This window comes from Trichomycterus rosablanca, chromosome 3, assembly GCF_030014385.1.
Source record: "Trichomycterus rosablanca isolate fTriRos1 chromosome 3, fTriRos1.hap1, whole genome shotgun sequence".
NCBI lineage: Eukaryota > Metazoa > Chordata > Actinopteri > Siluriformes > Trichomycteridae > Trichomycterus > Trichomycterus rosablanca.
The window spans coordinates 25,437,072-25,452,220 of NC_085990.1; the positions used below are offsets into that span (position 1 = coordinate 25,437,072).

The 15,149-nt window shown below is 40.2% G+C and overlaps 1 protein-coding gene across 1 annotated transcript in view; it reads right to left on the reverse strand.

Annotated features, from left to right (window-relative positions):
• Positions 1 to 15,149, reverse strand: part of arhgap29a (Rho GTPase activating protein 29a) — an 82,773-nt gene that overhangs the window by 14,609 nt on the left and 53,015 nt on the right. The window contains exons 3-13 of the mRNA XM_062992009.1: positions 9,195 to 9,291; positions 8,843 to 8,915; positions 7,475 to 7,535; positions 6,251 to 6,397; positions 5,637 to 5,701; positions 5,183 to 5,293; positions 5,007 to 5,087; positions 3,997 to 4,164; positions 3,210 to 3,347; positions 2,553 to 2,743; positions 553 to 725 (exon numbers count right to left, since the gene is read on the reverse strand). Coding sequence (XP_062848079.1) covers positions 553 to 725; positions 2,553 to 2,743; positions 3,210 to 3,347; positions 3,997 to 4,164; positions 5,007 to 5,087; positions 5,183 to 5,293; positions 5,637 to 5,701; positions 6,251 to 6,397; positions 7,475 to 7,535; positions 8,843 to 8,915; positions 9,195 to 9,291 — 1,305 coding nt within the window. The remainder of the gene's footprint in view (positions 1 to 552; positions 726 to 2,552; positions 2,744 to 3,209; positions 3,348 to 3,996; positions 4,165 to 5,006; positions 5,088 to 5,182; positions 5,294 to 5,636; positions 5,702 to 6,250; positions 6,398 to 7,474; positions 7,536 to 8,842; positions 8,916 to 9,194; positions 9,292 to 15,149) is intronic.

A 15,149-nucleotide genomic window follows, 5' to 3' on the forward strand; every position in this document is an offset into this window, starting at 1 on the left:
CCATGGATCGGACTTGTTTGTCCAGCACATCCCACAGATGCTTGATTGGATTGAGATCTGGGGAATTTGGAGGCCAAGTCAACACCTCAAACTCGTTGTTGTGCTCCTCAGATCATTCCTGAACCATTTTTGCTTTGTGGCAGGGCGCATTATCCTGCTGAAAGAGGCCACAGCCATCAGGGAATACCGTTTTCATGAAAGGGTATACATGGTCTGCAACAATGCTTAGGTAGGTGGATGGCACATGGACGGCAGGACCCAAGGTTTCCCAGCAGAACAGTGCCCAAAGCATCACACTGCCTCTGCTGGCTTGCCTTCTTCCCATAGTGCATCCTGGTGCCATGTGTTCCTCAGGCAAGCAATGCACACGCACCCGGCCGTCCACGTGATGTAAAAGAAAACATGATTCATCAGACCAGGCCACCTTCTTCCATTGCTCCGTGGTCCAGTTCCGAGGTGGCCACAAACCTTTGGCTATATATCCATGGATATAACTCTTTGGTCAACACAGGTCATTTCTAAATATGTCGTATTTAATATTGCTAATCTTACCTTGGATGTCAGAGCTGCTGTGAGAGTGCCTCTCTAAAATCTTCCCGCTGCGTGTGGGTACGGGAGCGTCTACCTCATCCGAGCTCAGAAACTCTCCTGAGCCAATGGAAACCTGGGAAAGGTTCCCCTGTGACGACAGACTGGTGCTAATAGACCTCTTAGTCAGCGGAGACCTGCGGGAGTGAGAAAGAGTACACACGTTTATAGCTGATGGAAACCCGATGGTGCCATTACAGCACAATGCATTCATTTAACATCTGTGTGTCATGGTGAAGACAGCTCTGCGCCAGGTGAAGCTGTCTGTGGGGTTTTATATTTTATAGGGCAGTCATTTGTAGCCGAAATAACACAAACACTTTGGTTTACATGGGCAAAAAGGAAGTGCAATGATGAATCATTGTAGACGGAGTGGTTTCTCAGTAGTTAAGGCCATGAGGCCAAGGCCATTTGTCTGGAGGGCTGCTGGTTCAATCCCAACCACCACCTTGTTGAGACTTTATACCTCAATTGCTTAGGCTGTATTGGGTCACAACTGGCAGTGGCTTTATTGAACTACACAATACTGTTACATCACTACATCATCAAGGTATTTCTTAGTCAATTTCACTTTAATTCTACACAATTTTAGAATGCAACAGAAACAAATGTTCAATATACTGAAGAAGCCATTTACACTTTAATCAAATCTTCAGAATTGTGAAATATTTCTGCTGCATTGGTATTGATTTCTATGGCTTTCTTTTTTGGTAGTGAATGCAGGGCCTCTCTGACTTTATCTACAAGCACCGAAGGTAGCTAAGATCAACAACAGTGTCTTGGCAACTGATGTCTTTTTAGTGTATTTGATCTCTGTGTATTTCGTCATCATTGGCTGATCAGTGTTTGGTCAGTTATGACCTATTCATCATACCAGCAGATCTCCTGGATAACAATTCTTGTTTTACCATCTTCTGTTTCCATCTTCAATGTCTTTACAGATGTTGTAATATAGGTCCTCGCCTTTTTTTGCACCTCTGATTCATGATTAAGTTTCCTTTAAAGATCTTTTTCCTGATTTTGGCCTCTTTCTTTTTTGCATCATCCACTCACTTTGGTTTCCTCCTTCTTATCATTTTTTCCAGATCTAACTCTGATTCTTCTTTGATGACTTCTTTAAGTCCATCAGCAGCTCCTCTGGTTTTGTTTTAGACATGGTCAGTTTTGTTTAGCATCTGAAATCAGTCTTATCAATCTAATGTCTTAATTAAAGAAATGTTGGAAGCCTGATGGTTTGATTGTTTTTTTCTTTGCTTCACTCGGAGCTTGCGCATTACAAATTTGTGTCTCTTCCACAATCAGTAGCAGGCCATGTCTTTGCAATTAAAATTGAGCTTGTCCATATCTTAATGCACAGTATGTAGTCGATTTGGTTTCGGTCAACTACATCTGATGATGTCCAGGTGTAAAGATGTCAGTTTGGTTGTTTGAAGAATGTATTAGCAATGAAATGGTCACTGTACTTGCAAAAGTTAATTAATGCCTTTTCCTGCTTCATACTTGTTTTCAGGGCAGTGTTGTATGTCTGTATGTGCCTCATTCTTATTTCCGACTTTGGCATTCAAGTCAAGACTTCTGGTTTGGGGAGTGACTTTCGCAAGCTGCCTCACCACCCCCTTAATAACAGTCCTATTAGACACTTGATGTAACTATGACTGCATTTTACCATTTCAACTAATCATAATCAACTAATCCATTCTTGTTTTTCTTAAGTCACCACAGCAATGTAAGAAAAGCTAAACTGTTGTCATACAGGTTGTTGCAAAGCAAAAAAAGCAATCCAATATAAAAAAAATACAATTTGGTTTTAATACATCAATAGTCTGTTTGAGGGTCCGTCACACATGAATGTTTTGTTGCAAAACGACACATCATGCACATTTCGCCTGCTAATCAATGTTCATTAAATTGTAGATTAAAGTCACCGGCATCAGCTGTGTAACAATAGAATCATGTTCTCTTACCCAGCACCCAGAGTCCTAGTCTGATCGAATGAGAAGGATTCAGCTCTGGTCCTGTCTAAGACTAGACCCTTCACAAACTCAGTGTAGCGCTGCCCAGGCTCATACAGTTTAGCACTTTCACACAGGGTTTGGTTGTTCACGGGTAGAGAGACAGCCTGAGCCTGCTGCATCTGAAACCAGTTTACAGTCACCTGTATGATGAAAAAAAAAAATCCATCAGTTCATCTGACCGATAAAACAAGACAACACAAGAAAGAAATTATAAGGTTGTGTAAGTTTTCTTTTCCTCAAAGAGGTAACAAAGAGGTAAAATCAAGGTGAGTAAAATCTTTCCGAAAAATGCAATGGCTTGGTTTTTGTCTTGACAGTGCAGGGTAAATTGTGAACCCTTACAGTCTAAAATGTACATTTGCAAACTATGTCCAATCAATTCAAATTGCAGCAGGTGATTCCAATAGAGTTCTAGATACATCTCAAGTATAATGGTTTCGTGAATAAGAATTCCCTTTTTTATTTTTATTTTTTAATTTTTTTTATTAAGTCTACAATCATGTTTTTACTTTGTCGTTCTGGGTAATTAAGTGTAGACTTATTGTAAAATTGGCAATTATATCCTATCAAAACAATGACTTCAACCGCATGCGCTGTGTACCTCACCGCTTTGAGAGTCAGGTCACACTGGAAGATCAGGGCTCGGATCTGGGCGATGACGTCGCTCTTGATATTGTCCATATCAATCCTCCTAACGTCCATTTCGGTGATGCAGTGCCTATAGTGTTCTCTAGCTTCTTCTGCCTAAAACGTAATGAGACTAATAAGTAAGTCCTGCATGATAAACACACACACACACAAATACTGAAGAAGGCATCTCAACCAGACAATCAGTGGACTAGATCCTATTTTTTCTAAATTCCCCTCTATTTAACAACACCTTCCATATTAAAGGGCTTTATTTAGTTGCAGAAGTGCAACTGAGTAGGATGATTGGCATTGTGACATCAACACTGGTTCTACATAATAAATACAACTGTTTAATTCAACAATAAAACCGAATTTTACTAATAACGCAACTGTTGTTACTATATCATACTGTTACATCACAGTTACATAAAATTTCAACAGTTCTATCAACCACCCTGGCATCTACACAAACATGAATACATTTATCTAAGGAGGGGGTGGTCAGAGCCCTGCGATAGACTGGCACACTGTCCGGGTAATTCCTGCCTTGTACCCAGTGTTTCCCAGAGGAACCCAATCAGTGTAACCCTGACAAGGATCAAGCAGTTAATTATTAGCAGAAAATGATTGTATTTCTTATGAGCTCCAACATTGCGGTTTCCTATTTCTCCACCTGCAAAACCCAAGACTGGCACAAATAATAAATTTATGACACATGCAGTTGGAATAAATAAAAATATTTTTATCCTATGTGTAGAGCCACCTTCTGCAGGGCTTCATCCTCCAGTCTGCGTCTTTTTTCCAGCTGCTTGCCTCCAGCTCCAAGCTGCTCCTCTTCGGCTTTGCTGGTTGAATTCCGCGCTCGCTCATACTCCTCCTGCCTCTGATCCTTTAACAAGCGAGCCTTTTTCAGAGCACTCTCAGCATCATGCTGCATACACACACACACACACACATACATTTGCACATTACACTTTATGTTTTATCTCTCTGAATCATATTGTGTATTTGTTTGAATACAACATTATTAACATTATTGGCATTTGGCAGACGCTTTTATCCAAAGCAACTTACAGTATACAATCCAAGCAATTGAATTGAGGGCCTTTCTCAAGGGCCCAATAGTGGAAACCTGGCAGTGGTGGGCTTTAAACCAGCAACCTTCTGCTTATTAGTCCAGTACCTTACCTGCTAGACTATAACTGCCCACCACTATGACTAATGTTTTCCAAGGATGACGTCTCATCCTTAGACTACATCCTTAGAGATGTTAGTTATTTTGTGTCTGATATAATGTAGAAATCAGGTGACATCTAATGAGCAATCATGTACGCTTGTGTGACATAATGATAACAGCCACACTGCTTATAACAGCAGTGCCTGGGTTCTGGGGGTTTAAATCCCAGGTTGGGCTCACAAACACAGAAAACGCATGGATAAGTAAACCTAGCCATTGGGTGGGGGGAACACATATCAGTGAGCCCTTAGTTCAGGTCTTAAGGAGCCCTAGGAGGGTTGCATTAGTAAGGGCATCTGCAGTGACTCGTAACAGAAGCAGACAGAAGGAATCATCATCATTCATGTAATAAGCAATCAATGCAGTTCATCCTGGTTTTAAAATGTAATTGTTACTATTAAAGAAATTAAATGTCATTGTAACACCGTATATAAACTCACATATAAAGGGATGAAAAGAAATGTACCAAAGACTATGCCACCACATCACAGTTTAAATGAAGTGACTTATTTTACAGTCAAAAGATTTAAACTTACCGTTTTCTTCTGCTCCCTCTGCCACTGCTCCTTCACCTCCTTCCTCAGTTTATCCAGCTCATTCTTTCGAGCCAAAAGCGGCTATGTCAGTATCAGCAAATAAACACAAATTTTACCAGTCAGTAATGAAAAGTCCAGTGAGTATGTTCTCACATAAACACACAAACTGATCTCACCTGCATGAACTTATTAGCTTGCAAAACAGACGCTGTTTGGAGCAGAACATGGCTGTAGTCAATATCATTCTTAAAAGCAGATATGTAAATATCCCGGAACGGCATTTGCTCCTGTCCAGTCATACACAAGAACAAATTATTACTGCAAAGGATTTATACATGTGGTAGCTATAGAAGGTCAATTCTAATATAGTTATGTAATATTCATTATAATCTAATTAAATGTGAACCATCTATCCAGCAGTGTTTAGGATATATTGTATTCTGTATGATGTAATAAATAATAATAATAATAATAATAATAATGCTGTCTAAAAGCTTTATTATAAGCAACTGCAAAAATTCTTACAACTGAATCATACAAAGTTTTATATATATATATATATATATATATATATATATATATATATATATATATATATATATATATATATATATATATATATAGATTTACCTGCTGACTGGTGAGTGTCTTTGCTGATTCAGCCATTTTGGCTAGGCTTTTAGCACACTCCACATCTGCAAAAAAGTGTTCATAATATCATCATTATTATTTATTTTTATGGATATAGTTTCATACAGGGGTGGCTCGGTGGGTAGCACAGTCGCCTCACAGCAAGAAGGTCCTGGGTTCGATCCCCAGGCGGGGCAATCGGGTCCCTCCCCGTGTCTGCGTGGGTTTCCTCCGGGAGCTCTGGTTTCCTCCCACAGTTCAAAGACGATGAATTGAAGATACAAAATTGTCCAAGACTGTGTTCAATATAAACTCGTGAACTGATGAACCTTGTGTTCCTGAACTACCGGTCATGAATGTAACCAAAGTGTAAAACATGATGTTAAAATCCTAATAAACAAACAAACAAACTGGAAATGAGGCTTGTAAGTTAGCTCTAGGGTACTTGATTTAACAAGTAGTAACACTACCACCACACCACTGGAAATATCAGCTCCATTATTCCCACTGTAGCTGCAGAGGTTTTTCCTGGTCATGTTCTTGTAGACCCAGTAAAGGCTTAAACCCAGTAAACAGAAAATTTCTTAGCATGCTGGATGGTGGTGCTCACTCACCCATGGTGAGGCGCTTGTCAACCCAGTTGAGCAGTTCCTTTGTGTATTTTGACCAGGCTTTGGCGTAAAGCAAGGCTGACTCCACTCCACTGTCAGATTGCTGGAGCACGTCATCAACCTCCAACACTCGGATAGGGGACACAAGATCTGTACACACACACACACACACACACACATACACACACACACACACACATAGGGTCGGTGAAACTATGGCAGACCCTAAACCATAAGTTGCTGAGGGTTCATGGTTGACAGAGTGTGTCAATAGCCTTGAAGAACATCAGCCATAGAATGCATGTATAAAACCTAAAAGCCTGCAGTATAAACCCTGGTATCAGAAAAGTTTGGACATTATGTAGACTGCAATAAATATAAGATTCTGTGGTTAATATGTGTTCATTCAAACACAAAGGAACAATTTCCAGCGTATTAACTGACCAACTTTCCTTGTATTTTGTAAATATTAAGACATTTAAAATTTGATGCCTGCAACATAATCAAAAACGTTGTGACAGAGGCATGTTCACCACTTTGTCCATCACCTTTGTAATGCCTTTGTTCTCAAAAGCTTTGCTTCCTTCTTTCTCTCTCTTCAGTGTCCAGGCTTCACATCCATATGTGGCTACTGGCCAAACCAAGGCTCGTATTAAATGAAGTCTGGTGATGGTGCTAACTGACTTTCATATCCTTGCCATTGTGTCCATCACTGCCAAGCCTGTTGCCATTCCTGACTTTACTTCACCAGCACATTCTGCAGTATTTGATACTCTCCAGAAGGGAGCACACTTGTTCCAATCTTTTACCTTTCACCATAATATACAGTCCTTCAGTGTTCATCATCAGTGTTCACTTTCATTTGATGCCTTTATCAGCATGTTATTTTGCTTCGTAGCCTACCCGGTATGACACATAAGCTTTTGTAGTTCCTTTGGTAATGTGACCAATAATACAATGTCATCAGCATAACTAAGATTGCTAATGGAGTTTCCACCAGTCCTGAATCCTCCAGCAAAATCTGTAGCACCTTTGTTCTCCAAGGATGTTAAAAATACATGGTAAGACGTTACATCCTTGTTGTAATCCCTTCCTTACCTAGAGCGACATGTTAAACAATTGCAAAAACCATTTGGGGGTAAACACTTTTTACCTATATTAGTGGCAACAATATTATTTAGTCATGTGTTTCCTTTATTTTATGTAACTTGTGAAAAAAAGTCTCACCTGGAGAGTCATTTTTGTCCAAACTACCGCCACCTGAGTCTACTGATAGGTTCTCTGAAGACTGAAAGGGAGACAGACAGATCAAACATCAGGCATTTTGTCACAGATTAAATTAAACTTCAACTGCAAGCCAGACCTTATCTTTCAGCTACAGTGTTCAAATTCAGTACTGCTTATGCAGCTGATGGAAAACAAATTCCCACTAGTGATTTTGATATGGGATCTTCAATAAGAACATATGAGGTTGGTCACCATGTGCACTACAAGTCAACAGCTGGATGAATGTAAAGCACACTGACCCGGGACTCTAGAGCAGGATACATATTATGTAAATGCTCTTTAACTATCTGTAGGTTAAATATCAATGTTTTTGATGATTCGGTCTGACTATAACCCAATCCAGCAATTTTGGGATGAACTGGAATGCTAACTGTGTGACAGGCATTACTGTCCAAAAATGCTTAAACCCCTGAATGTGCTTGTTGTACGATTGTAGCAAATCCCTGCAGTAAAAACCCAAAATTTAGTGGTGGCAGTTATAACAGTGAAGATGACCAACTCTTTAATGAACGAACAAACTAATGCCTTTATTTGTCATACATACATATACACGTGCACAGTACAATGAAATTCTTGCTTCGCATATCCCAGCTTGTTTGGAAGCTGGGGTCAGAGTGCAGGGTCAGCCATTGTACGGCGCCCCTGGAGCAGAGAGGGTTAAGGGTCTTGCTCAAGGGCCGCCACTGTTAGGTTGTTAAATAATTACATTTAAGCATTGGTGTCTAGTGTCCACAAAATTCTAGACATTTTTTATGAATGATTTGACCCTTGTTTAAATAATTTAAATAGTGGATTTAGAGTTTTGTCAACCAAGGATGGCACTGTGGTGCAGGTATAGTGGATGCTACACATGGGTCCCAAGAACCTGGGTTACTAACAGGCATCTTGCTGTTTCTATCCTGTGTAAGTATGGATTTTTATCTGGGTACTCTGGTTTCCTTTAACCTCCAAAAGTCCTGCAGAAGGTGGATTGGGTCTAAAATACTCCTAGCTGGTAGTGAGTGAGGGGAAGCGTGATGCCTTGCAATAGACTGCTGCTCGGTTTAGGAAGAGTTTCTGTTTAGTGGCCATATTTCAGATGGCACCAGATCCACCCTAGATGAAGCAATATATGAATGAATAAATGAACGAATATAGGTCAAAGTCTTTTTATATTTTATTAGAGACAGCCAAACCAGATGGCATTACAATTAAGGGCAGCCTGTCTCTAGTTTCCCTACTCAAAAGATTTGCACCTGATGGACCTTTCTCGACGAGTGTGCTTATCTAGTCTGTTTTAAAACAAGGGGTATTATCCAGATGACTTACCCTGCTCCTGCGGGTCTGGGTGAGCCGCAAAGAGGATCCATTCTCTACATCACCCATAAGGAAGTCCGACACTCTGAGAGACACAGATACAGAACAATAAAGGAGTATGAAGGCAAAGCAGAAGCAGCTGCTGTTTAGTCACCAGTGCTATCAGCAACCAGTACATGATGCACAGCAGTTTGACCTGAACCACAGAGCCTGGCTACTATCAGACAGACCAGACATGTACACTTCCACTGCTGACTCAGGACAAATCTGATCTCTGCAGATGGTACACAGTTTCCTCCTGCTCTGACTCACGGCTGAACAATGAGAAAGATAGTCACTCCATATCTGCTGGAGCTTTACTCACACATTGCCGAAGGTGAAAGCCAGCGTGTCTATGGAGGAGTAGATCTCACTGAACAGCTCCTGCTTGTTGTCCTCATTCACTTCTTTGAAGTTCACACCTTAAAAATAAATTAATAAATAGGTTAAACTATAGGTCAAATAGGTTAAAGTACATTTATATTATTTTCATTATTTATCCATTCACTCAATCACTGTCCCAATGCCAACTGGAAACACAGCATGGAATGAGGAAAACTCTAAAAAGAGTTCCAATCCATCTCACATTTTATCATTTAATCACTCACATCTAGAGGCAATTTAAGTAGAAGTGGGTCTGACACCAACTGAAAACACTAAGAGAGAGACAGGAATACAGATTGGACAGAGTACCAATCCATCACAACAACACACATTCACATTTACTCACTCACACCTGGGGCAATCAAAAGCAGTCAATCAACAAGGTTACAGCAACAAGAAACACTAGAAACAAGAAAAACAGAGTGCCAATCTATGGCAGGGCAAAAGACACACCCATTTATGCACCAACTTGCACTTTGGGGCAATACTAATGTACAATGCTAATGCACCATCTGTAGTTTTAGGAATATCAGAAATATCCCAGTCACACCAATACATAATGAATATGCCAAACTTACAGACACTAACAGGAAATTGGACACTAACAGGAATCCCAGCTCTGCCATGCAGCCACTGTTGGGCCCTTGAGCTAGGCCCTTAACCCTCTCTGCTCCAAGGCGCCGTACAATGCGCTCTGACCCCGGCTTCCAAACAAGCTGGGATACACAGACATGATTGGGGGGGAACAAAGCTCTGCAGTGGTATGATGCCCTGTTCAGACTATTTCTGCCATGTGCTCATCATAATGCCCACCGTAATCCTGGATAAAGAGTTTGATGAAAATAAAATAAAATATTGAAATAACTGACCAGTATCATTTATAACCAAGTACTGACATCCTTACAGTAACCTAGATGACACTAGACAAGCAAGAAATGCAGTGTTACAGTACTGTCAATAGCACATTTTATGACATCGCTGTCCCGTTTAACTATAATATGTCACAGGATCGAATTGAAAATCCAATCTCAAATCCAGGATCCAATATGGATTTTAATTTGTTCAACTGATATATTATGATACTGCACATTTCCAGCACAGTTACACATTTAATGGTTTATAATCACTCTGTGTAGCTACTGGTGTTTGTTTGTATTGTCAGTAAGCAGGTAAAATTATAATTGTATTTAAAATGGCAATGCAATTCAGAAGCCGTTTAAAAACTGTTTCAGGTTAGCTGTTAGACTGAGGCCACATTGCTCCAGATCAAATTTGATATAGATTGCATTACAATACACACTAATGAGCCCAAACATTAAGACCATACCCAATACATACCCACTGAATTACAATTGTTTATGTGAGAGTAAGGGGTGTATTAAATGTTGGCCTGATGGTAGTTCCCCGTGGTGCATGTGTTGTATGCAGCAGATTTGATCAGTATAAAGACCTGCGTGACTTTGATAAGGACTAAATCGTTTTGACCAGATGACTGGGTTAAAGTATCTCTGAAACAGGCAGCCGTGTTGAGTGCTCATTAACAGAGGTCAGACAAGGGACAAGCCAACAACTGCCGACAGGTTGCTGGGCGGCCAAGACTCACTGAAGCGAGACGACATGAAGGTAGCTTGTAAATGGGTCACAACACCTTGCATCAAACCCTTCTTTATATGGGGCTGCATATTCATTGGCCAGTCAAAATATCCAAGCTCCTGTTCGTCGGTACTCCTTGATGTTGGAACTGGACACTGAAGCAATGAAAGAAGGTTGCCTGGTTAGATGCATTCTTTTTTTCTTTTTTTTTTTTTATCTATTTTTTCCCACTTTTTCCCCCCAATTTTTATCCGGTACGCAATCAGTACAGCCTGCATTTTTCACCTGCAAGAGCCAAGTTCATACACCGAGAGACACTGCGCCCTCAATGTTATTCCTCAGCCCTGTGCAGGCGCCATCAGTCAAACAGCAGGGGCCGCAGTTGTTATGAGGACCTATGCTCCGACTTCTACCCCTAACCCTGAACAACAGCCAAACGTGGTTCATGCTGCCGCCCAACCCAGTCGGAGAGGTAGAGCTGAGGTTTGATACGATGTATCTGGAAACCCCAACTCTGGTGAGCTAGCGTATTTTACCGCTGCGCCACCTGAGCGGCAGATGCATTCTTTATTTCTTCTAGATCAGGGGTGTCAAACTCACGGCCCGCGGGCCAGATCCGGCCCCCCGCGTCATTTGATCAGGCCCGCGAGAGCTTAAACGACTGTATGATTGTTGTGATGGTTCGAGTCGTTACAGAGACGCGCTTATAATTTAATGCACTTCTGCGCCTTTAAGAGACAACGTGACATCGTAGTCATGGCAACTAACTTTAACCTTCGCTAAGAAGTCATGTGACTTTTACGGCAAAGAGAACGCGGGGTAGCGTAGTCAGTAATGTAAACAATAATAAATAAATACAAATAATTATATTGCAATATAATACCCAAGCATTGTCTGTAAGTAGTGGCGTTTATATTCTCAGTTGTTAGTAAATGTTTAGTGAGTATATCACAGCGTTTTAGTTACAAATTTACCGTAATTAAATACTGTTGTTACGTTACTATAGCAATTAGTATCTTTACACACAATTTTAACTCATTATTTTATGTTTGGTTAAATCTCATATTGTACCAGATGTAACACTTGACTACAGCTGTGTGCTTTTACTGTATTAGGTTCTTTATTGTTTTTATTGGTTGTATTTTTACTTCATTTTGATGCACACAGCTGGGGAGCAAATAAACCGACTGTATTCTGAAGGGAGCTGTCTGTCTGTCTGTCTGTCTGGGAAAGGGGGATAAACTATTAGTGAGGGCAGAATGATTGTCTTAAAAATACACTGTAAAATCCTAAATAAACTGCATCTTTCAAAATGCATGCTGATTTTGTGACCTGCAAAGTGACACATCCCGCCAGTAGATGATGTTACACATATTTACACATGATCCTAAAATGTACAAGAAGATAATTAAGAAAATTAAGCATGAGGAGGAAATTTAATGACAGTGAAAACAAGTTTGTGCTTCAGGAAGAGAAACCGGTGCGTCTCTTGTGTTATGAGGCCGTGTCTGTGGTAAAGTAGAACAATATAAATGCAGAATTCAGCCTCCAAGAAAAACAGCAATGTGACTGCAATCACAGCAGGATACGTTACAATCGGCCCTTTGAGGGCCACCATAATGCTGATGTGGCCCTCGGTGAAAATGAGTTTGACACCCCTGTTCTAGATCATGTGTTTGGTACATGTGCATCATTGACCCAGAGATAAGATTGCTACAGGATGGGCTGTATGATAATTTAACCTGCAAAACACAGGGTTAAAAACCTGCTGGTAACATCCTGGTAACAAATAGCACAGGACCTTTAGAGGTGTTGCAGAGTCCATGCTTTTTTGGCTCATCGGTGTATAAAAGTGGCCCAGAAGTGAATTAGACTTTATGTGACATTTGCTGTCAAAACTATTGAATCAAGGAGCCTAGATGTGGTCCCAAGAGCACTATGATGTGACAACAATCACACTTGTTAGTTAAGTGATATAATTCAGAGCTGTACATCACTTTTAAAAAGTCAACTTCTGCCAAGATTTTCTTTAAGATGTTTTTACTCATGAATTCTAACAGCTGGCTGGAGAAGACTTCAGCTTTCAGACCCTGAACTGTACTCCTCTGGCAAAATCTCAGAATACAAAACATCCTTTTTTTAGCTGAGTGGTGGGTAAAGTGTTTGATCAAATCTGTTATCTTGTAACTCATTTCCTGCAACAAATCTAAAAGGGTTAAAAGCACAACTGCAAATGATCCACAATCAGCCAGCCACAAAACATTTCCTGTCAAATTCTGTACTGAAAAAAGTAAATGCAGCGAGAACAGAGGGCTCCGCCAAAGCTGCTGACGCCATCGGCATTCCAGAGATCACACTGCTATCCTGGATGTTCCTAGGGATATTTAGGTGCCAAATGGGCTAAGGGTAAATCTACATGTCTAGCTGAAATTGACCTATTCTCGTGTAGTATTTGGTTCTGTTCTATGAGTTCAAATCCCAAAATCCCAGAACCACCAAAGAGTTATTTTATGTGCTTAAGATTTTTAACCCACAAGCTTGTCATATACCTTGGTTGTACTTTGCTTAGGATAAGAGCATATGTAAAATAACAGAAACTATGCTCATTAATTATGGAAAGTTTGAGTAACTTGAAAATTAAGGTTCAAAGCCCAGTAATGCAGCAAAATACATTATCATCCAGGAAAGAAAGAATTTCCAGCCCTGAATTTCCAGAATTTCCAGTGCCATGCACTTTTTAACATTATGTAGGAATACATTGTACCATGTTGAGCTTAACTCGGCATTAAACATGTCAATTAAGCATTGTTGATAAATTATCAAGAATTCTTAGCACCATTATAATAAATAATGGCTTTTTTTAAGATTCTACCATAATAACTTTTTCATTAACCACCAAACAACATCAAAGCATCTAGATCCCCCAGACTTACCTACTGCAACGCTCCCCATTCACCTTAAAAACTGAAAATACACAGTAGATAGTTCTGAAAGAGCACCAAGCTTCCTGATGGTTTAAACGTCTCTGCGGAGCAAACTTATCCTTCTTAATTCCAATGTCCTGGTATTCAATTCCCTTCTCAAAACAACTAATTAATTCAAATCACTTTGGCGTCAACTTGAGTGGTATCAGATTGACTGGTCCTCCCTCAGATGGAAGGTCATTACGTTTCCAAAATCATCAAGTACCCTTTGAAGATCTATTTAAAATGTAAAAATCAACGCATTTTAGTCATCTTTAAAGCTTTTGCTACCTTTGTTAGTGAAGTTATGGCTGATGGTCACGTCCTCTTTCCAATAAGCACCCCCTTCTCCCCCAAACAGGACATCCTGAAGCTCATGAGAACACAATGGTAGCTCATTTCAGCCACTCCAGCTCGATTGTGGAAATTACATCATCATGCAAAAATTGGCCATTGTTTTGCTTTTTAGCTGCTCTTGTTTCTGTAAAAATGAAATCAATTCCAAGTTTCTAATCAATTCTCCTTTAGGTACCACGACCCTGCTGAAGCAAATGATGGGCACAAAAATTTGAGACTGTCTGGGACAGTAAACACTTTATAGAAAATACCAATCTTGTGAAGTAAGTTTGTAAATCTCAACCATCAGATTCTCTTAGGTTGTGACCTTAACATGCTATCAACCAGGCCAATCATCTCTCGTTTATCCTGTATGGGTCATGATGGAGCCAAGGTTCATACTGAACATGCTGAAAATACACCACAAAGAGGGTGGCAGTCCAATTCAGGACATTACATACTGTAATGTTTACTAATTCTTACTTACTCACTCTCACTGGGTGTGATTTAGAGTCTACCCACTGGCATGTTTTTGGTTTGTTGGTAAAAAAAAACCTGTTTTAACTCCAGACAGACAGTAACAAAAGATGGGGATTAAACAAGTCCCTGGTTCAGTATAGCACCAACACTATCCGCAGGGCCAGCATGATGCCCATAAAGCAACTCTTGTTAAAATCAGATGTATTGGATGTTTAAAGTTCACCAGAACTGACCGTGAATCTCTGGAGTTGACAAATGGAGGGAGAATGCTCCTTACAGACACAAACCATTTGAAGTAGGTTGTAGCACCAGCCCTACTTTGCGGCACCAGCATTCTTTGTTTGGACATCATGCTGCTCTTAAAACAACTCATGCTCATATAACAGCTTAAATCATGGTTTATGTAATAAATGGTCTAGTAAATGACCAAGGTTTAATGTTCATCAGGTCTGGAGCTGAGCCCTTTAGCCTGACACTTTCTTCTCAACCAAGGTGTTACAAGCACTCACTCACTTTCTTAACCA